This window comes from Vanacampus margaritifer, chromosome 18 (genome assembly GCF_051991255.1).
Source record: "Vanacampus margaritifer isolate UIUO_Vmar chromosome 18, RoL_Vmar_1.0, whole genome shotgun sequence".
NCBI lineage: Eukaryota > Metazoa > Chordata > Actinopteri > Syngnathiformes > Syngnathidae > Vanacampus > Vanacampus margaritifer.
In genome coordinates this window covers 15,217,229-15,239,394 of record NC_135449.1, presented here as the reverse complement: position 1 = coordinate 15,239,394, position 22,166 = coordinate 15,217,229, and the positions used below count along the sequence as shown (strand labels likewise).

General features: G+C 38.3%; 1 protein-coding gene and 1 long non-coding RNA gene across 5 annotated transcripts in view; one reads left to right on the top strand and one right to left on the bottom strand.

Moving 5' to 3' along the window:
* Nucleotides 1-609: 609 nt before the first annotated feature.
* The window catches only part of radil2b (Ras association and DIL domains 2b), a 39,485-nt gene continuing 17,928 nt past the window's right edge, over nt 610-22,166 (top strand). For 2 of the 4 annotated variants that reach the window (XM_077551253.1, XM_077551254.1), the window contains exons 1-11: nt 612-787; nt 871-1,214; nt 3,723-3,904; nt 6,125-6,299; nt 9,371-9,603; nt 12,093-12,517; nt 15,700-15,990; nt 16,072-16,470; nt 17,285-17,322; nt 17,419-17,579; nt 18,284-18,396. In XM_077551253.1, coding sequence (XP_077407379.1) covers nt 1,090-1,214; nt 3,723-3,904; nt 6,125-6,299; nt 9,371-9,603; nt 12,093-12,517; nt 15,700-15,990; nt 16,072-16,470; nt 17,285-17,322; nt 17,419-17,579; nt 18,284-18,396 — 2,142 coding nt within the window. In that variant the 5' untranslated portion in view covers nt 612-787; nt 871-1,089. Of the gene's footprint in view, nt 788-870; nt 1,215-3,722; nt 3,905-6,124; nt 6,300-9,370; nt 9,604-12,092; nt 12,518-15,699; nt 15,991-16,071; nt 16,471-17,284; nt 17,323-17,418; nt 17,580-18,283; nt 18,397-22,166 lie in introns of all 4 variants that reach the window. The other 2 variants (XM_077551255.1, XM_077551252.1) reach the window with 2 other exon arrangements.
* Nucleotides 15,341-18,852, bottom strand: LOC144038634 (uncharacterized). The gene is made up of 3 exons (XR_013289258.1): nt 18,669-18,852; nt 17,396-17,528; nt 15,341-16,135 (listed from the first exon to the last, which is right to left on the bottom strand). It is a non-coding gene; the product is annotated as an uncharacterized LOC144038634 (long non-coding RNA).

Below are 22,166 nucleotides of genomic sequence, written 5' to 3'. Positions count from 1 at the left end.
GAGGCTGTCACACACCTTGGACTGGTCGCTATAGACAATCTCAGAGAACCCGGGATGTCTCAACTGGTGAGGCAGACTTGCTCACCAATATTCCACCATGCTGGCCAGACAAAAAAATGTTTGCTTAAAGTGATATTAAAATAAATCCAGATTTGTTTTTCGCCCTTCAAAAACATAATGACGTGACTGGGGGATGTGTACAAATTGTCTTACAATGGTATGTCCTGCAAATGTCCACTAGATGGCGACATAAACGCAATAATAAATACTGTAGGCTACTGTACATTGCAAATGCTATAGATTTTGCATTACTGTATTGTATTTTACTGTTATGTAAGCTACACGTATACTGTTTTTTGTACTTCACTAAATGTAGCGCTTTAGCACTATATTTTAGCTTGCTTATTGAATTTAAAAAAGTGTTATTTTATTATGTCTTATATTTCGCAATGCAGTACATTGATTTTTCCTTCATGTTTCTGCAGGTGTTGCCTCCGCTTATAATTATTTACTGTACTCTTCCCAATTATTTTCGAGCCTCACTCTTTAGAACCTATAACATCTCGGCATGAAGTGTTTTCCACGCTACGTAGCTAAATAAAAATGTTCACGCAGCCATAAGCAAGCTGAACTGAAACTGTGGCCCGCCCACTCTAGAGGATTGTCTTATTTTGAACTTTTTTTTTTTTTTTGGATGGGCGTGTGTGTGTTATGTGTATGTGTGCGTGTTATGTGCTCACTTAGCATCCCCAAAGAGTTGCGCCGTGGACGCACATCTGGACAGCAGGTTCGTTAGTAGTTAAAAGCATATCTCAACTACATTTTGTTGACAGATTGCACATTCTTTTAACTATGTAATTCACTTTAAAGCTTTCAGAGCGGAAGAGTTTGGACACAACAGGGAACACAATTCGCCTGCTCCAACAGCTGGATGAGAGCGAAGAAACATCTGCAGAGAGGCAGTAGATGAGCGCCGTTGTGTCGCTCGTCTCGCGTGAAACATCTCAGGAATGAAGCTGAGCTCTCAAAGGACATTATGCAACCCACGCTGATTTTCAAACGAATCGGGATATTTTACCTTTATCAGAGATGAGTCAAAGAAACGCTGAGGAATTACACTCTCTTGCACAGAGAGGTTTATCTACATCTTCTACATCTTCTCTGAAAAGACGCCTTGGAAGGCAAGCAAGAAAGTCCAGTGATGGATCCCTTCGGTAAGTTATTATTTATTTATATATTTATTTATTTTTTATATAGTACTGGGGCTGTTGTTCATTAGGGCTTAATTTAATCAAATATGCAAATCTAAAAAATACCCAGACAAAATTTCCCCCAAAACATTTTTTCTGGGCCTTCAACAGGGTTTTAGATAATACATTGACATGGACATAGGACAGGGGACATTCTGATTGGACAAAAAAGAAAGACAACAAAGTAACACACACTCATTTCTGGAAGCTGGGTTGTTGCAATTGCAAATAAATTATTTCATGTAATTTGTAAAAGTAGGTCAGCGCTGCCGAGTTCAGCAGATTACCCAGCAGGAAAGGCTTTGCTGACCCTCACTGCATGTCACTGTTAAGGACAAGTGCTAAAATGGATGAATGGACATCACAGCATGAAATTGCAATCCTGGCTGTCATGCCCTATTGTACTGCCCTCACACTCATATGTGGTCAAGGATGACACATCGTTATGCACTTCAGTCGCTTACCATGAAGTGTAACGGAATGCACTTTCAAACGAACATCAGCTACAACTCATGCAGGCATTCCCTACACGTAACTTAAGACAAAGTTCCTTTTGGTCTTTCCTCTAAAATGTTCCTTTGGCCTTTCATCTTTGACGACATAACAACCATCGCCAATCACAGTCACAGAATATTACAATTATGTTCATTGACATCATGGGAGATTATATCAAAATGATCTACATAAATGTTTCTGGCAGCGCTGTGACATCTTTTGCTTCATACTGCCTTTCCAAGTGCCCATCCATTTTTGTAACCCCTTATTCCTCACAAGGGTGGCGGGGGTGCTGGAGCCTATCCCAGCTTGCTTTGGGCAGTAGGTGGGATACACCCTGAGCTGGTTGCCAGCCAATCCAGGTCCAAGTGTCTAATTCTGTCCTGTTAGATTTGTTTCACTTTTACATTCCTATATATATTTTTAGTGAACATTTGGGTGTGTTTACACCAGTGCTTTTCAATTATTTTGTGTCCAATTCCAATTTAATGCTTCTGTCCTGTTATTTTTTAAACTTTTATATTCCCATATATATTTCAAGTGACACATACATTGTAATAAATATTACAAGTTGTCTATAAAACTGTTGTCAGTACTCTTCTGCAGAAGAGCTATTACTCCTTCTGTACTCTCTGACAATGAGAGCAACACCACCACCTACTGTAGTGGATGTGCAATTGCACTTTATTCTAGTTTAGAAACACACGCACACACACACACACACACACACACGCACACACACACACACACACACACACACACATGTTCACTAAGGTCACGCACTGGCCTTACTAACTGGTCTGTTCATCTGACTTGTAAGAAGAATTAAAAGATGAAAAATTTCAACATTTTTTAAACTTATCATGTACACATTTCTTAATTTACCAATGATTCTATATTTTGTTTAAAAAGGTTGTATTGTGTTGAATGAATGAAAGTTTTTATTTATTCAAATATTACAAAAAAGGACAAAAATAGCAGCATAAATGGACCCAAATAAAAATCTGCAATAGAGTCAATCATAAAATAGTGAGGGACCACTGTATAGCATTTAGGGGTGTTAGAAAAGATCGATTCGGCAATATATCGTGATATTACAGCGCACAATTCTCGAATCGATTCGAAATACTTCCAAATCGATTTTTAAACATATATTTTTTATGGGAATATCCAACAAAACGTCTTACTTAGGGTTAGGATTCACACATTAAGCATGGAAGAATGTTATATTAATGGAACATTAAGCCTTAATATTTTATTTCAGTGCTGTTCAAACATGAAACAGACTGCAACCTGTTTGTTAAATGCAGTGGCTCAGTTATAAGCCTGCATGAATTTTCAGATAAATAAATACATTTTTATACAAATCTTATGGTGTACATGTACAAGTTTACTGATTAGTATTTTCTAAATTTGAGCAACAACAAAAAAAATTCTCAATAATCAATTTATAGATTTGTATCAAAATTAATTGGTATCAAATCGAATCGTGACATATGAATCGTGATACGAATTGAATTGCCAGGTACTAGGCAATTGATACCCCTAATAGCATTTATTGTTGTCCAAAACCTTTATGTGAATGCTTCATCTCTGTATCGACATTTTTATCCCGCAAATGTGAGCTATTTTATATGTAAGCAGTTTTGGTATAGGAGCAGAGAACCTTTGAACCACTGTGGTAAGAAGCTTACAGGCTTGCCCAGTCCTGCACAACCCTTTATTTTTTCATTCAAGTATAGCAAGAGCTGAGGGAGGAATGGTGAAGGAGAAGACAGGCTCGTACTGTACGTCTTAACACTCATTTATAGACATTAGTTATTTGTAAGTAGTTATTGACATTCGATGTTTTGTTTATCTTTTTTTGCTTGCCCCCTTGATATCACAGTGTGCTCTGTATCATTTTTGTTGTTTACTTAACTGGATTCTTTTGCAAGGACCTTTCAGCAGTCCACCTTTTCTCGTTTGATTATTCAGGTCAAGTTCGTCTACTGGCAGTTCATCCACTGGCAGGTCAGCCGAGGCTGTGGCTTTCAGACAGCCTTGCAAAAGCCGCATCCGTCACCACACCAACCGCCTCTCAGGAGTCTTCCTTCGCGGCGCCGCCTCTGGCTCACTATCCATGCAGGCCATGTCCACCCAAATCGGGAAAGGAAGTGGTACGTCACGCTCAGTAAATCCTTTCATTTTCTTCCAATGTTAATGTCATGGGGCTTTTGTTAACGTATTGGCTAGTGCATCGGTTAATAAAGTTTGTTTTGAGATATTTGAAAGCAGCTAGCATTGTGGTCCAATGGTTAGAACAACTACTTCACAGTTTTAAGGTTCTGGGTTTGAGTCTCTACACATCATACATGTTAGGTTAATTGAAGTCCCCAAATAAATTGCCCAAAGGTGCAAATGTAAGTAATTTTTCCAGCTCATTTCACGTTTTTAGTCATGGGACATAACAATGCCTTCTTGAGAAGCTTTGCAAAGTTGGAAAAAATACAACCAGTCGTGAGACCCGATCTCATCCTGAGATTAGCGACTACAAATTTGCAACAGACATCCACAGAACAAAAGGGAGGCATGACGTTTGGGCATACTTTGAAAGGATCGAATGTTGCATCATGGTAAATGGAGTGCCAACAGCTGTTACAGTTTGTTCATTTATCTCATGTGAGTCCCACATGAATTGCAGGGACACTTTGACTCACATTATGGAAACGCTGTCGAACAAGCATGAAAGGGTTTTTATTTATTTTATTTTGGCACGTTGTAATGTTTCTTTCTTTAAACACTGAGTTCTTTCACAAGAAGCATACTTTCACTTGATTGGTTGACTTTATTTTTCTTACTTTCATGCTGTCATAATTTGATTCCACATTCATTCCAAACTGGTCGTGCTTAATGATTATATTTAGTAAGTTCATATATATTAACTGGAAACATGGAAGTACACCACACTACATTACACAATACTCATGTGACAACCATTAACTGCTTAGCTTCAGAAATCAGGTGAGGCATGATTGGTCATTACCTGAGCAACTGAGATGTCGTTTTTGGTTGACCAAGTGCCAAAATGTCCGCTCCCTGAAATAGATGAAAACGGATGGATTTTACTGCTTAACTCATACTCCATAAATGTAATATTAATCAGAATACCATGTTTAGACTAATGAGGGCACATACAATATACAGTGTCCATAAAGTCTCTTTAAAATTAAAACAATTAATTACAAAATCAGTTGTTAAGATATTTTAAGTAAATTAATTTTATTTTAATGAGTGTATATCAAAGTGTTGTTTTTTTAAACTTCATTTAATAAAGCTGTATATGGGCACCATTATTTGCACGGAACATATCAAGACGGTACTCGATTTCTTGCCATGTTCGCTGTAGGATAGCCTAAACATCAGTTTCTCATCCATCAACACAGTAGCTGAAACACACAATTTTAATGTGAATAAAAACTTTAATAAACACTGATTAAAATAAAGCAAATCTCATTAAGATATCTCATCAACCTCCTTTGTAATATTTTTATATGTAAAGAGACTTTGTTGACACCATGCATTATTGTAAAGAAATTGTTATGGGTTGACTTCCACTTTAAAGAGAATGAGGAGAGCCACTTCAATTGGCTAGGAGTCGGCTGTGTTCCATCCCACAAAAAAAATAAAATAAAAACTAATGTATTTTTGGCTGTCAAATGTATTTAAATGAAAATAAAAATCTAAGAGGAAATTCTTTTTAACTGTTCAAGCTTGTCATGATTTTTTAAATGGATTTTTAAGGAAATGATGTCTTGTCAAGGTCTTGGCTTGTCTTGGTCATGGTCTCGATTCCCAAAAGTCTTGGCCCTGTCTTGATCTCTGTGAGGTCTGGCCTCGGGAAAATCTTGATCCAGGGTCGTGTGGTCTTGAGCACAACGTCATATTATACTATACTTCCCAAAAAGGGGTTTTTCATTTGGGGCAGTAGATGTCAGATAAGAATGTGACCTGAACCAAAAGGGCCCCAGGTTAAATTTCCTTGGTTGTGGGGAGAGGAGGTGGGTGAAGGGTGGGTTGTAGGCTGCCTGCGTACTTGAGCAAAGCATCTTGGCCACTGGGAAGCTCCCCACTGTGTGACACTAAATGTGTGTGTGTGTGTGTGTGTGAATGTGCGTTTGCCATGTTCACTACCGTGGTAGATTAAAAGCTAAAGCCAATACATACTATCATGATGGTATTCATAATCTATCAAATAAAAAACTTTAATTAAAAAAATAGTACACTAAATAGCTAAATGTGTACATTCCTTCCTTGAATGTAGAAAAAGAAAACCCAATATACATACATAAACATGACAGCATTATGTTTTCTCTCTCTGTGTTGTTTTGTTCATTCAGTGATTGTGACAGATGCAGAAATTGTGGATGACCCCTCGGAGCTGTCAAATCAGTTAAGTGCTCCCGGAATACTGAAGATCTTTGGAAGTGAAATTTGTAAAGGAGCTCACTATAAGAGTGTCTTGGCCACGACACATTCCAGTGCAAAAGAGCTGGTCAAAGAGGCCCTTGAAAGGTGAGGGACTTTGCTATCATGACAAGTGTCTGTTTGCCATATGTTTGTGTTGTTTGTCCATACTTCCTCCTTTTTTGCTACAAACAATTTGTATATAAAACCAGTCAGGCATGCACATGTGTTTATACTTAATAAGCGGCTCAATAAACAAAGTAGACTTGATGTTCTGTCCATTGCGTTATAATTGCAGCGTTGTGCACACAGTATGCACACGTGCCAAATAGTCAATTTAATAGCTCTGAAAGTGTAGCGCAAACCACAGTTTGTGTGAAAGACGGCCAGTGTTGGCAGAAATTTTCCCCGTAGAGGGAAAACGTCTGTTAGTCTTTGCTTGGATTTCAGACCCCAAAAATGTAACAGAATGATTAACACAAGTGAAATTCAACGTGTACAGCAACGTTTGCATGTTCGCAGTGCAACTGTTAGAAACGTTTAGGTAAAATAAAATGAAACCTCAAAAATTGAACAAAATATGCTCAAGGACCCAGGTAAACTTCTGATATGTTTGGATTCGTAATCTTTTATCAACTGCAGCCTACAGGTATTTTTTAAAGAAGTATTTTAATATTCTTAATTCGTATGTGAACACCAGGAAAAAAAAGATTTTTGGTAGAGCAACAAAAATTGTTCGCAGATATGCATCACAGTTCGAGTTGTTTGAATCCAAGCTCAGGCTCTGCTAGTTTATAAGTTAATTTTATCAGTGGCCTAGCGGTTGAGTGTCCACCCTGGGTTTGATCTCCGGCTGGATTATACAAAAGACTATAAAAATGGGACCAATTGCCTCCATGGCATTAAGGGTTGGAATTGGGGTGTTAGATCACCAAATGATTCCAGAGCTCGGCACTGCTGCTGCTCACCGCTCCCGTTGGGCCAAATGCGGAGAACAAATTTCACCCTGCTTAGGTCTGTGTGACAATCAGTGATGCTTCAACCTTTTATAAGATAATTAGTTCAGGTGTGGTCAACTGGCAGCCACATGCAGCTGACCACACTCCAAGTGGTCCCTTGGTAAAATAAAATAAATAAAAATGTCCCAATACTCATGGTTCGGAATCGTTAGCACATTTTAAAAACAAACATTTATATATATATATATTCAATATTTGTTTTTATTTTATTTTTCCCTTTATTTTTGTGTTTTGTGTGTATTGTTTGTTTTTGTTTTTTGCGGGGTGGCCTCTTTTTAGAGGTTTAGCAGTGTTTTTTGGGGATAATTTGGGTGGTTTACAATTGCCCCCCAATGCATTTCTACGGGTATCAATTATGCAAATTTTTGCTATTTGGTCCCAATCCCCCACAAATAGCGGTGTTCCACTCTATAGTGTACAGACCATTCACTGACGTCACGGGATCGCAAGTCCGCCCCTCATGTTGGGTCAACTTTGCTTCTAGATTTAACTTAACATTATTTGCAGCGGTACACGTTGAAACATTTGGTTAGTGGAATCGATCGGATTACAAACATTTGCAGATACTGCCCGGACCTGAAGACATGGCCATGTATGCTCTAAGGTAGAATGGCTTGGCTCTCAAAACACAGACATTCTTGCGTCTTCTTTACTTTTGGCTTTTATTGGTTGCTATGTGCATTTATCATTTGTGAATTTAAGGTGAAGAATCTCTGGTTATTTTTAAACCAAGTTAGCTAGTTCCCCGAAGGCGCTAGCTACTAGCGCTGGCAACATTGTTGATTCATCACTTATTTTCATACACATTAACAACAATTTAAACTTTTGGGCTACTGGGAAAGAAGAATAAGAGACCTTAAGGAGGGTATATGGAGAGACCTCAAAATATAACATCTTGACCACAAATCTATTTTTAGCCAGAGATAGCCTTGGCTAGCGGCTCACATATCACGATTGCATTATGATAAAAGCATTTTTGCCATCTTACAATGACACTTACCTTAATCAAAATGGTCAGAACACACTTCCGGACACTTTGTCGTTCCCATTCAACATTCCATGGACTGGTGTACAAAAGGACACAATGTGGGGAAAATGACGGCCTGTGAATACAATCTAGAAGTTTCATTTCATCTTTGTTCACCATATTTTGTACCCGTGAACAGCACACGTGTGCACCATTGTGAAGGTTTGTGAAAATCTGGAATGAACAAAATGAATGGATCAAAGTAACTTGTAGTAAGCAACACGAGCACTCCTCAGCATTTGCTGGCGTTGTCTCGCTGTTTGCCCCACCAAAGGCGCGCTGGGTTGATAGGTGGGGGTCGGTGGCGTCATGTGAATACTATGTATAGTTTTATGTTACAATATCACCATTCACCACTAGAAGGCAAACATGCCTTAGTTGCACTTGCACCAGGTCTTATACTGCTCTTTACTACAATATGAATAGGCCTAATATATATTTTTTGCATATTTATAATGACACAAATGATAAACAGGACCTCAATAATATTAAAATTTTGAGTAAGACGATTTTTATTAGAAAAAAAATGCACAAAGTGAGCTCTTGCACTTACTGTTGGTTTGCTGTTCAGCAGTTTTGTACCGTCTTTGAATGGTAATTTTCATGCAAGAGAGCCCTTTACACTGGGCCAGAAAAAAACAAAAAATCACCGCATGTGGTTATTTTGTTGTTTGCCACAAACCCAATCTTTTTATACATGCATTGACAAATGTAGTATGAAAATATATTGAGAGCACGTATTTTCTCCATATGTCAAATTTTGTCATATGTCTTGGTAGGATGTGCAAGGTTGTTTGTAGCCCCATGGTAGCATTGCTGAAACATTTTGCCCGCCTCCACCATTTAAGTTGCCCATCCCTAAATTAATAGAAAAATCTGAATTGACTGGGAACTCGTCCAAAGGGTTTTAAACCCCTAAAGTCAGCTGGGTTAGGACTTTTAACACAACAAAATAACCAGTTTCTCGATGATGGTACAGCTTTCATCAGACCATCACAGAACACATATAGACAAACAGTCAGTGTGTTCAGATTCATATATCAGATCTATGGATATATTAGACTCTTCGCTTAACTTAACAGCTATGCATTATTTTTCCCCCATGCCAATTCTTTCCTTTCTATGCCATCCAGGTATGGCCTTGGAAAAGAAGAAGCAATTTCTTATGTTCTGTGCGACACGATTGGTTCCTTTGGCGAGCGTCAGTGGAAAACCGAAGGATTCAGAGTTGTGGGCGACAATGAGAAGCCGCTCCTCCTGCAGTCGCTATGGAAACCAAAGGAGGGCCTTGCGAGACGCTTTGAAATCCAGCGGAAAAGTCTGGTGGAAGAGCAAACGTCCAAAGAAAAAGACACCATCACTGCTGGTAGGCTGCCGCTTATTATTTCCTTGTGTATGCATGCTCAATAGTCTTGGCTTTTCAATAAAGCACTGTCCATAATAAATCTAATATTAGAGTTCTTGCAAAGTTTTGCTCCATTTTTCCAGACAACCACACCTCTTGCATTAAAGTGCATTTAACTCCTTCACTCACAGCCATTTTCACTGAAGCAATCCGCTTCGCTCCTGGCTGTTTTACTGGAATTTGACTGATTACGCAAGGCCCACAGAATACTGTGTTCTATTGCTATAAAAACATGGAACCTACCAAAAGAAAGATTAGAGTCTCTTCTTTCATCAGGAAAAGGGTATATTTCGAACTGTTTCCGTCTCACAGCAATTAGCATTAGAATATAGCTAAGTTTCATCATTATTCACAAATCTGTTTAAAACATGGCCCTGGTTGATCTCTTATACTCTGCTGGCGGCTTTTGTAATAACGACAATCAGGGCCGTTTCTAGCTTCATGGGGGCAGGCAAGATGCTGTTTGGGGGCCCCTAGTTTGCCAAACTACAATGAAGAGATTCCTAACCCTTTAGATCAGAGGTGGGCAATCTCGGTCCTCGAGGGCCGGAGTCCTGCAGGTTTTGTAGGTTTCTCACTTCCAACACAAGCTGATTCCAATCAACAGGATCGTTATCAGGCTTATGCAGAGCTTGCTGATGAGCTGATCATATATCAGCTGTGTTGGAGAAGGGCAACACGCAAAACCTGCAGGACTGCGGCCCTCGATGCCCACCTCTGCTTTAGATGGTCTCCTAAAATACCACAATCTAGTAGACTTTATGAGCAAAACAGACTACAGTCAAAATTAAACATCTTAAGTTGACAATCATTTTACATCAATAGATAAAACAGCTTTTGAGTGTTTAGACAAATGTTTAATTTAAATAAAACACAATAAAACAAACAACATTTTAAAGTGCAACAAGGAAAACAAACTAACTTAAATAGCTCTTTAGGTTATCAAGCAAATAGACCATAAGTAAATATTCCTATTTTTTTTAAAATTTATCTATTTTTTTATTTATTTACTATTACAGTAATATTGCAGTAATACGGGATATTAAAAATCTGTTTTTATATTAAAAATTGTGATGTACAGTGTCTTTTTAAAGCTTGTACCCAATTAAAAATTTGTCACTTTTAAGCATTTTAACAATAATTTACATATTATACTAGTTAAACTAGGGGCTGGCCAAGGGAAGGTTAATATCTATAAATAAATGCCAGAGGCTAGCGAGCTGACTAGCAAAACAAATAAACAAGCTTGCTAAAAATAAAATAAAATTGAGTTTTTTTATCTTCCGTTTCTTTGCGACGCTGAGATAACTTCTTTTTGATGCCATTACAATATCTGTTTTGTTTAGTAGTCTCGTTAACGGGAAAGGTAGATGGGTAGCTTTCAATCATTCTTACATAGTTAATGACGTAGAGGCTCTACGTCACTAACTGTATGACACAAAAAGACCAGGCACTGCTTATCATCACAGTTTATTTTTTTAAGCATAAAAGGCATGTAATAAACAAATATTAGAGACAAATAAAGACAGGACATTTTTACCGTCCTCAGGTAAGACTACACATAGAGCTTGGGGGGCTCCGGGTGGCTTGGGGGCCCTAGGCAGCCACCTGTTTGTCCAATAGCAAGAAACAGCTATGACTACCATTGCTTGAAGCATTCGCTTCAGTTCAGAGGCTGCATCAAAGTCTTCTGTATGCTCTAGCATTAAAAAACAAGAACATTTAAAACATATATATATATATACGTTTTTGGGACCATGCTAATATTTAAAATAAAACATATTTAAAAACATATTTAAAAAATTCTAAATACATTTTTGGGACCATGGTAATATTTAAAATATAACACATTTATACGTTTTGGGGAGCAAATGAGTTAATAAGACCATAATGTTTGTCCTTTTTTTTTTTTACTTTTTTTTCTGATTTGGTCTTGCATTTGATTCTGCACAAATGTTTAACACCCTCTGTTTTAAAAACACTCCAAAGGTTTTGCCTGGAAATAAATTCTGCACTTGCACAAAAGCATGATGCCATATAAAACTACCCCCATCTTTCCAGAGATATTAGTAGCACCACATCATTTCTACTGGAAACACTGGCTTGAGTTGACACAGCTGTGGTTACAGTGTAAGAGTGCGTCCTGTTTGGCATTTTGCTTCTGCCACTGGCACAGCATGCGATAGCCTTCTATCAGTGTGGGTGATCACTTTCTGTTTCCATGAGCTCTGCCTTTATTTCCACCGAGGTCTGCTTCCTGTGTGTGGGCTATCTGGGTATTGACACGTACACGATCACACACACACATGCATTAAACACCAGGGGGGAAAAACAGGTGTTACCTTATCACTGCATCCCATTAGCTGGGTCCCTAATGTATTTATATAGCAGGTTATTTGCACAGGTTGCTCAAGCTAATTCCTGTATTTGTTTATCCATTTCCATGATAGGGATCAACGCTCAGGCCCGTAAGCTGCAGAAGAGTCGCTCCAGAGTTAACTCCACCCTCATAGAGAGAACAATGAGTCGAACCCAGAAACTCTGGAGGAGTAAAAGTGAGATAGACCTCATAGATGCCGATTCAGAGACCAAAGAGAATCGGGATCAAAGCATGTCCTTGAATGAAACTTTAGCGGAGACCCACAAGTGCCCAGAAGCCACTGACATTGAACATGCAGTTGCCTTTAAGGGGGATGGTGGGTCGCAGGCAAAAACAGAGACCCTCTGTCCGCCCAGGTTGAGAGGTGAGCAGGAAGGAGAGGAGTCTGAGAGGGAGGAGACGGAAAGTAGCGACGATAACACCACACAGTACTCCATTCACCCACCTCACGACTGTCCGTACCTGCTGCTACTACATGGCCACAGCCTTGTACAGGTATCACATACAATAACACACTCATGCTCCACTCAGCTATTTGCACATGTGCGTAAAATGGATAATGCAATATATTCTGTGCATCCCTGAGGGGCTGTGAGCAGATGTTGTGTCAGGACCTTGTTGGCAAATTTCCGTTTTTGCTTGTGTGTTATGATGTCATGCAATTTACTAGTTTGGCACAGCTAATGCAATCAAGCCTGACACGCAGTGGTGGAAACACCAACCTAATTCATGGCAAAAGAAATTGAAAATATTTCAAAGCTAATGTTGAATATACTGTATACATGTATGTATGCAGGGACGTCGTGGCCATAAGGAATTTTGTGAGTTTCCTGAACGGTTGGTCCATTTATGGGCGAGTCGCAACTTAGGCCAAATGAAGTCGCAGAGATTTGAAAATGTATGAATAACCCTCAAGTGCTTAGCTAAAATGAATTATTTATAGTTTAGATTACTTGAGAAGAGATTACAAGAAATTTCAGTGTGAATTTTTTCCCCTAGCTGTTTCAAAGTAAATGTCTTGCTTTTTTAAAATTTTATTCAGATCATATTTCATCAATGTCTGCCTCTACATTTTTAGATAGTACATTTTTAAAACTTACTTTTTTTGTGTTATTATTCTCGTGTACTAACTGTATTTGACTCTACAGTAGGGTTGAATTATTATTTTTTTAATTATCGAATTGCGATCCCCAGCCCCCTACTATTGCGATTTATATGCAAATATTTTTTCAAGGTCCTATTCAGTGATAATTTTGTCGTCTGAATATTTTTTCATATTTTTCGTCACGAAAAAAAAATTTCAGACGAAAATAAAATGATAATATAAATGCAAGCCATTCATTGAGACGATGATGATAACTAAAATTGACTGGCAATTTCGTCAATGACTAAAACAACAACAACACAGTGATGAAAATTCCCAAAATTCAATCAGAAGATGAAATGAAACACAGGTGGGAGAAAAAAAACACTACGAAACTTTATTTAATGTTCAAACATGTTCAGATTCATTATGCAGCTGTAAGATTTATCTCAGACAATTTTGCACTTTTTTTTTATTTCGGTGAAAACTAAGTTTTAAGACTATATGTTATTGTTAGTTGAACATGTTTCATTGAAGCAAAGTTTAATAAAGACACCGTTGTGTTAAATGTGTCTTGCACAGCAATTTGTAACTACAGTTACAAATTTTACAAAGTTTCTGTGTAAAAGTTGAAATGTATGCTGAAGGAAAACAATGTCTAAATTGTCAATTTACTCGACTGAAATTGCTCTTTATTTTCATAGACTAAAATTGGATTAAAACTAAAATACAATCTGATGACTAAATTCTGACTTTACTAATGTCCAAGAGACCAAACACATTGTTTTTGGCCTTGGAGTTACGAAGATTCCAGCTGAACATTCCAGCTGTCTCCCAAGCTGAAGATCGTGAGTTAATTCCTCAACCCTTCGGTGACTTTTATTTTTCTCCAATTTTTTTATTTTACGCTTTTCCAAGTGTAAATATTACTCTAAAACTGAGTGTATTTGGTCAAACTCTAAATAGAGTTAAATTTACTCTACATAATGTACTGTGTACCCTAGAGCAGGGGTCTCCAAATCCGGTCCTTGAGAGCCCCTATCCAGTCTGTTTTCCAAGTCTCATTCCTCCAACATACCTGAATCAAGTAACCAGGATTGTTATCTAGCTTCTGCCGAGCTTGCTGATGAGCGGCTCATTTGAGTCAGGTGCCTTGAAGGGCCCGAAAATGAGACCTCTGCCCTCGCAGTATGTAAATTTATGAGAAAAACTGTTTATCTGCCAACTAGTGGCAAATGGTGATATATAAATCAGATTCAACAACAATCCAGACAAATCTGTGTTTTAACCACTTCAACTTTTCATGTTGTCACATTAAAACAACCAGGAAAATAACATACAATATTGTCTCTACTTCACGACATAAACCCTTCCCGTTTTGGAAAACAAAACAGTATAACAATGTTCTCTGAGGAGAAAAGAAACACTAACACGAAACTGTCAGAAGAAAAACTGTCAGAAGACTGATCAGGAAGCTATAAAACACAACTGTGGCACTGCTTCCTGTCTGATTACTAGGAGTTTGAACAGCCCTACACATGCAGGCCAACATATCTGGACACATTCACAACGGCCGCTTAAGGTAACTTTTAGAGACCTGGTTCTCTGAATAAAGGTTAAGGGGTTTGTTTGCGCCATATTTCATAATGTTACATCGGAATTGTATGAGGAGGTAGGCATCAAAAGCACAAAGTCAAACATAATCCCGGCGCATGCTTGTTGGCTTTGTTACTCACTGTGGGGATAAAACAGTGTTTATCTACTCAGGTTTGGATCAAGTCTGGAATTATAATACCTATTGAGCAAACCACTGCTACCGGTATGTGATGGGAGTGGCTATGCAGTGCCAACTGGGATAATCTCCAGCCCACCTGTAACCCTAATGACAACAATAATAAAACATGGATGAACAGAAATTGAATTGAATGTATGCATATTAATCAACATTTTTACAGTGTAAATGTGCCCAAGTTAAATGAGTTTAGCTAATTTTCATAGGCAGTTTCTTGGGCAGATTTAAGAGTCAACCTAAAATAAGAGTAATGAGAGTGGTAGAAATATACATATAGTTAATATTATCATTTTAATTTATAATTCTGTTTTAGCGTCTCTTGAGAGTAGCAGTTGGTTTTCAGCTTCTCCCATTCACAAAGAAATCGAGGATGTGAAACAAGGAAGGAGAATTAAAAGTGTATTTTTGCCATCTAATCCATGGAGTGGTCGTAATTCCTGTGTCTACCTGTTAAGTATTGAGCCTTTTATATCTTAATGGATGATAATATCATGATGTAGTTAAGTAATCAAATTTTACAGTCGGAACTATTTGTATATTTCCATTCTTCCCTTTTTGATATTTCATTATTATACCGTGGAATGGTCGTCCGTCAATCGCAGTGTACATATAGAAGAATCACACTAACAAATTCTATGGACAATTGAGTTTCCTTTTATTTATTTATTTATTACAGTTTCATGTTTGACTTAAGGAATTAATAATAGTGAATCCAAAATATGAATAGTTCCCTGAGTTACAATTTCCAACATTATCAATTCTTCACAGTGTTTTTTCATCTTGTACTGTTTGTCTCCGTAGGACTTTGTCATCTACCTACTTATGAGTCCAAGCATTGTGTTGGGACGACAAAATGACAACATAGATGTATCACAGGCAGACATTGTCCTCCTTGCTGAAGATATTTTTCCAAAACATTGCATTTTTCAACGCAATAGTGCTGGCGGACCAACTATGCTGTGCCCCTTTCCTGAAGCGGTGGTCACAAGGAATGGAAATGTCTTAAAAGACAAAGTAGAACTTTGCCCTGGTGATGTCATTGGGCTGGGACAAAGCTACCTGTTTTTATTTAAAGATCCCCTGATGCACAAGGTAATAGATGTAAACAAATATTCACGTCATATTTTGGCACTATATCGTTTATGATTCAGTGCTGTTTCTTTCTGTAAAAAGGAAGTAAACAGTACTGCGGAGCCCAACGTGTCCACTCTCTCCTGGTTGTTTCCCTACGCTCCATCTGTGCATAACACAAGCCAGACAAGAGATGTCATACTCTGCAAGACCTGCCGTGATCTGCCAAGCCCAGCCACCAAAAAGCGCCAGAAGATATCCCCTCCATTTCTTAAATCACCACAAGGTCACTGCCTGAGTTTGAACTATCAAACTGATGATGAGCATTGCATCATCAAGCAAATAGTTGCAATTGGAGGCAGTGGCATCAAAGATGGATCGTCATCGAGCATTGCGTTTCTGCTGTGCCTGTGCATTCAGTATTCAGCGTCATATTTTCGGACGTCAGACCTGCGGAGGCTCTTGCTCCTTATTGCAAGTGAAGTTCAAAGCGCTGTTTGGGTGAGTAGTGGTGAATTATTTTGATTCATATTATTAAATGTCACGAAATCTATGTGAGAGTGCTGTACAGACTTAAAGAGGGATTTCTTTACAATAATACTGTATGTTCTAAGCATCCCCACTAGTCTAAACACGTTAATTCTCACTAATAGTATGTTTGTGGAATCCACATGTTTTTATCCATCTCAGAAGGCGGCCATTTTGCCACTTGCTGTCAAATGAAAATCACATCACAGTGCCTGAGGGCTCAGGCGACCAATCATGGTTCAGCTTGCGAATGTGACATGACCAAACTCAGAAAACAGGTGCGAATCGTCACATGAACACACTCAGTGAGCCACGATTGGTTGTTACCTGAGGCCTGAGCAACTGTGAAGTCATTTTCAGTCAAAAGCAAGTGACAAAATTGATGGATTTTGCTGCACACCACACACACAACGATATTTCAGACAATGGTGAGTCTCCTCCCCACAAACCACATGTCTGGCAGAGTACCCAGACTGACCTGTGAGGGGCAGCGTGGTGCCACAAAGCATCCAGACTGCTGAAAATTGTCATTAATTAAAGCTAAACTAACAGTTTTTTAGTAGCCAGTCAAATGCTTCAATTCTTTTTGTACTGAATGACACGATGTATAAACACTCAACACAACCAGTTGCTCCTTGTGTTTCCAAAAACTGTGCCAGCTTTTTGGTCTGTAACTGTCCCAAACTCAGTGTGGACCACACACATAAGAATTTGCTGTCATAAATACTGACCAGGATTTATTTTTATCATTATAATGATAGTTTGTCTTGTATCATTTTCAATACAGGAGCAAACCAAGGAACTTGCTGCGTTTCAGAAGGAAGTGTAAGCCCTTATTCCTACGCCATACTACAGATTTGTTTAATCATTATCAACTCCTTCTGATGAAATCTTATACCTGGATGTCCTGGGCCCTTTCAGCAATAAGGACATAATTGCAAGACTGTTGCCCCTAGTGGTGTGGCTGTCAAACAGCCTAGAGATGCTCCAGTTCATCCAGTATCAGCTGCCTGTCATCTTGGAGTGGAGAACTAGTGAAGAGAATGAAGATGGAAAAGAAGGAGAGGATGGGGATCATTTGGGTCAGTCACATTTTAAGATTTTTGCATAATCATCATTTTATCAATGCTAACATTTCTGCATTCTGGATATTGTTATTACAGCCATACATTTATTTATTTATTTATTTTTAATTATCATTACACCATCAGACTGAAGGACAAAAAAATCTATTCTGATTCTGAATCAATATCACCAAGTCGTCCTTGCCACAGCCAAGTCGTAGCCACTACATGGCAAGGCAAGGCAAATCACGTCCTGTCACGTTACAGTCATGGCGACCAGTCTACTCACCTTTCTCCCTATGGTTAATAAAAGCACCACGCATTGCACTTGATTCCTGTTTGACTGCATTTGGGACCACCATCCCTTATCCACTCTCATTCCATCGTGACAGATTTGTGAATAATAATCGTGGGAAATTGGCCTTTGGTGTAAATAAAAAAAATAAAAATAAAAATTTTGGTTCTTAAGTTCAGCTCCTGAGGCAGATTAAAGACCACCCACGTTGCCCACGCTTAACATGACTCTTTCAACACTGTAAAATTATTGATGGAAGTTTACATGGTCAAAACCAGCAGAATCAGCAAAAATGTGTTTTCCTCCCTCTCTCATCTAAAAGGTCCTTGCTACCCCATAGAGTAAATCATGGACAATGAAATTTGCAGCAAAAACAAAAGTGTTGCTTTTATATATTTGTTCAGTGTAGTTGTTGCTTCTTTTTTAGACCTGCTAGAGTTGCAGCTGTCCTGTGTGCGCTCAGCCAGTGAAGAAACAATGGCGGCCCTGGAGGAGGTCATCATGCTTACCTTCCAGCAGTGTGTGTACTACATCACCAAGGTAAGTTTTTATTTTAATTTTATTTTAATTTATGCTCCCAATGAAATGTGATTGTGTGCTACTGTCTGCCAGTGGCATAAATAAGCATTTAGTTTAGGCAAATTACACACTGCTAATTGGCTAAAGTTGCATAATGTCTGCCACTCTGGTGTTCAGTGACGGTGACGGTGTCAGTTGAGGCAATCAGCAAGTTGTCTAAGAATGTTTCTGTGTTTACAGTATTTTGTTACTCTTGTAGACTATATTAAATTAGCTAATGATGGTTACTTTACCGTAGACATGGAGTTGTGTCGCTTCAGACAGTTGTGAGAATGCTATTTAGTCTCTTTTAGTACAGTTGTCTTCAAAATAATAGCAGTCTAACATGATTGACCAGATCAATCACTTTTTTGGGTAGAAAATCTATTTCCACATGGCAAACAATTTACCAGTAGGTGTAGCAGAGTCACAGAAAACTAACAGACCCGAAATTGTTGCATGGTCCTGAGTCTGTGCAATTAGATAATTAATTGAAAGGGGTGTGTTAAAAAAAAAAAAAGCAAGTGTGGAGTTCAATTAACGAGGTCATTCATTCTGTGAAAAAAACAGGTGTGAATCAGGTGGCCCTTATTTAAGGGTGAAGTCAGCACCTGTCAATCATACATGTATTTCTTTTAGAAAACCTGAGAAAAATCGGTTGCTCCAGACATTGTTCAGAAGAACAGCGGACTTGGATTAAAAAATGCATTGCAGAAAGGAAAACATATCAAGAATTGCAGAAAATAATAGGCTGCTCTGCTAAAATGATCTCCAATGCTTTAAAATGGAAAGCAAAACCAGAGAGACGTGGGAGAAAATGGAAAACAACCATTCGAACAGATCGAAGAATAGCCCAAATGGCAAAGACTCACTCAACCAATGATCAGCTACAGGGAGATCAAAGACGGTCTGAAGTTACCTGTAAGTACTGTGACAATTAGAAGACGCCTGTGTGAAGCTAATCTATTAGCAAGAAGCTGTCGTAAAGTCACACTTTTAGAAAAAAAAAGACTTGCTGAAGAGGATGCAATTTGCCAAAAATCACATTAACTGGCCTAAATGGAAATGGAGAAACATTTTGTGGACTGATGAAAGTAAGATTGTTCTTTTTGGGTCCAAGGCCGCAGACAGTTGGTCAGACGACCCCCAAGCACTGAATTCAAGACACAGTACACTCTGAAGACAGTGAAGCATCATGATATAGGGATGTTGTTCTTACTATGGTGTCGGGCGTATTTATCGCATACCATGGATCGTGGATCAGTTTGTATATATCAATCAGTTTGTATATATCAAAAGAGGTCATGTTACCTTATGCTGAAGAAGAAATGCCCTTCAAATGGGTGTTTCAACAAGATAACGACCCCAAACATACCAGTAAACGAGCAGCATCTTGGTTCCAGAACAACAAAATTACAGTTATGGAGTGGCCAGCTCAATCTGATAGAAAACCTATGGGGCGATATCAAAAGTGCTGTTTCTGAGGCAAAACCAATAAATGCAGAGGAACTGTGGACTGTTGTCAAATCATCCAGGGCTGGGATACCTGTTAATAAGTGCAAGAAGTTGGTCGACTCCATGCAACACCAATTGAAGCAGTTCTCTGAAACTATGGTTATACAACTAAATCTTAGTTTAATGAGTCACAGGAATGCTAAATCCATGAACATTTTTGTTTATAATGTAAATATTCAAATTTGTAAAGAAAAATACAGACGCTATTTTTTTATCAGCACAATTTTCTTTTTCTTTTTTTTCTTAAAAGCAATTAAAAATTGACAACTGTTTCTTCATGTTTTGATTTAGAATATGATCGGCAGTGTTCCCAACGCATGAAAATAAAAACTATTGGACTACTACTTTAGTATTTTGACCTTTTTAAACACACTGCTATTATTTTGACTGTAAGTGTGAAATCAGCCCAAACTTTGGACTTTCTTGGTCTTTAACACTCTTTCCTCCTGGGTCACACCTATCACTACATGAGTTTGCCAGTAACAGTCCGTGTGGGGAAAAACTCTCCACAAAATTCCGTCATAATGCAAATAATCTGCGATATAAGTAAAATAAAAAATAAATGCATGTGATTCAATGAACCCCCAAAAGTTGGGCCACAACATAGAGAGGGACAACTGTGCCGCTTATCAGAAAGTAACAGTCAGCTAATGCTAATCTGTGCATCCAAAGGCGTTGCAACTGTGGGGGATGCGGGTGTTTCTGAGTGATAGTGCCTCGGCATGATAATGTTCCAGACAGCCTAGTCCGGTCCCTTGAAAGTGGTGAGAAGTTTTCGTCCAGCCTAGCTGATAATGTCACTCCAGGGACCCACTATTTGTGTATACAAACCTTTGAGAAGCTGATTTTCTATAATAACATGGATGGTGCTTTGTGCAATGAGTAAAGATAGAACAGAAAAGAGCCTTGCCCAAACAATTCCAGCAACGTTGAAAGCACAGTATTGTTCAAAACTCATTCAAACCCCAAAATTTATAAATACGTTTTTTAATACTTTGTCCTTCACTCTCAAAAACGTATTTACATGTTTTATGTTTTTATATGCAAGAGCATACAAAAGGCTTTGATACAGCTTCTGACATGAAGAGCAATGATAAAGCAATGATAGTTATTACAAAAAACAGCAGGTGACAGCAGAGTATAAGAGATCAACCAGGGCCATGTTGCAACAAGCTCTTTTTCCCAGTGTTTTCAACAGGTTTGTGAATAATGATGAAACTTCGCTAATGCTAATTGCTGCAAAACGGAAACAGATACAAATATGTTTTCTTCCTGATGAAAGAAGAGACTCTAATCTTTGTTTTGGTAGGTTCCATGTTTTTATAGCAAAAGAACACAATATTCTGTGGGCCTTGCAAAATCAGTCAAAATCCACTAAAGCAGACAGGGGCGAATGGGGTTGTTTCAGTGAAAATGGAGTGAATGAATTAAGATTTAATGCTGCGTTTTGTCCAACCCCTGATTGGATGATTAACCAAATATGGTGTTTTATACATTGGTTCCTGGTAAAACTACAAACTACTACCATTGAGAAGTCAAACATCTCTTGTGTTGTAGCTCCATCTGGCCCCAACACCTCTCAACGTGTCGCTCACGAAAGGAAAATAATCAATGACAAGCTGAGAATAAAGGGCCCAGTTTGCTGCTGACAGCTTTTAAGCCGAGCCACCGGCCACAGCGGCAGACCACACTGGGGTCATTGTGACACTGGTGAAAGACAAGACACCGAGGGGCTTTGTGTGAATGCTGTATATACCGATGGAGCTCAGCCAAGGTCTTTGAACTATTGCCAAGGAATCTTTCCATTGCAATATTTTCCATTAGGTGATTAACCTAATAAACTCATTTTTAACTCTCATGTTATTTTGTGGGTCAAAATGAAGTTAAAATCAAAATCAAGTTGAAAAAACAACAACAAATATTAGTTTTTCGCTATGAAACTTGGCACCAGCAGACAGTAAGAAATGGTTCATTTTGACATATTATAACAAACAATGTTTCTCAGGATGCATTTGGAACATTGAGCATATCCTGGGTCAAATTGACCCAACAAATAGTTTTTTTCTTCTTCTATGAAACTTCACATCAACATACTGTACTATATAATAAAATTTCTTGACTAATACAGTAATTGGCTACCTAAATGTGAACATCCAGCCACCAGAAAAGCCAAAATAGAAAAAAATTATAAGTTTAACAGAGTAAAGTATGATAGTATGAAATTTCAAACAATTGAG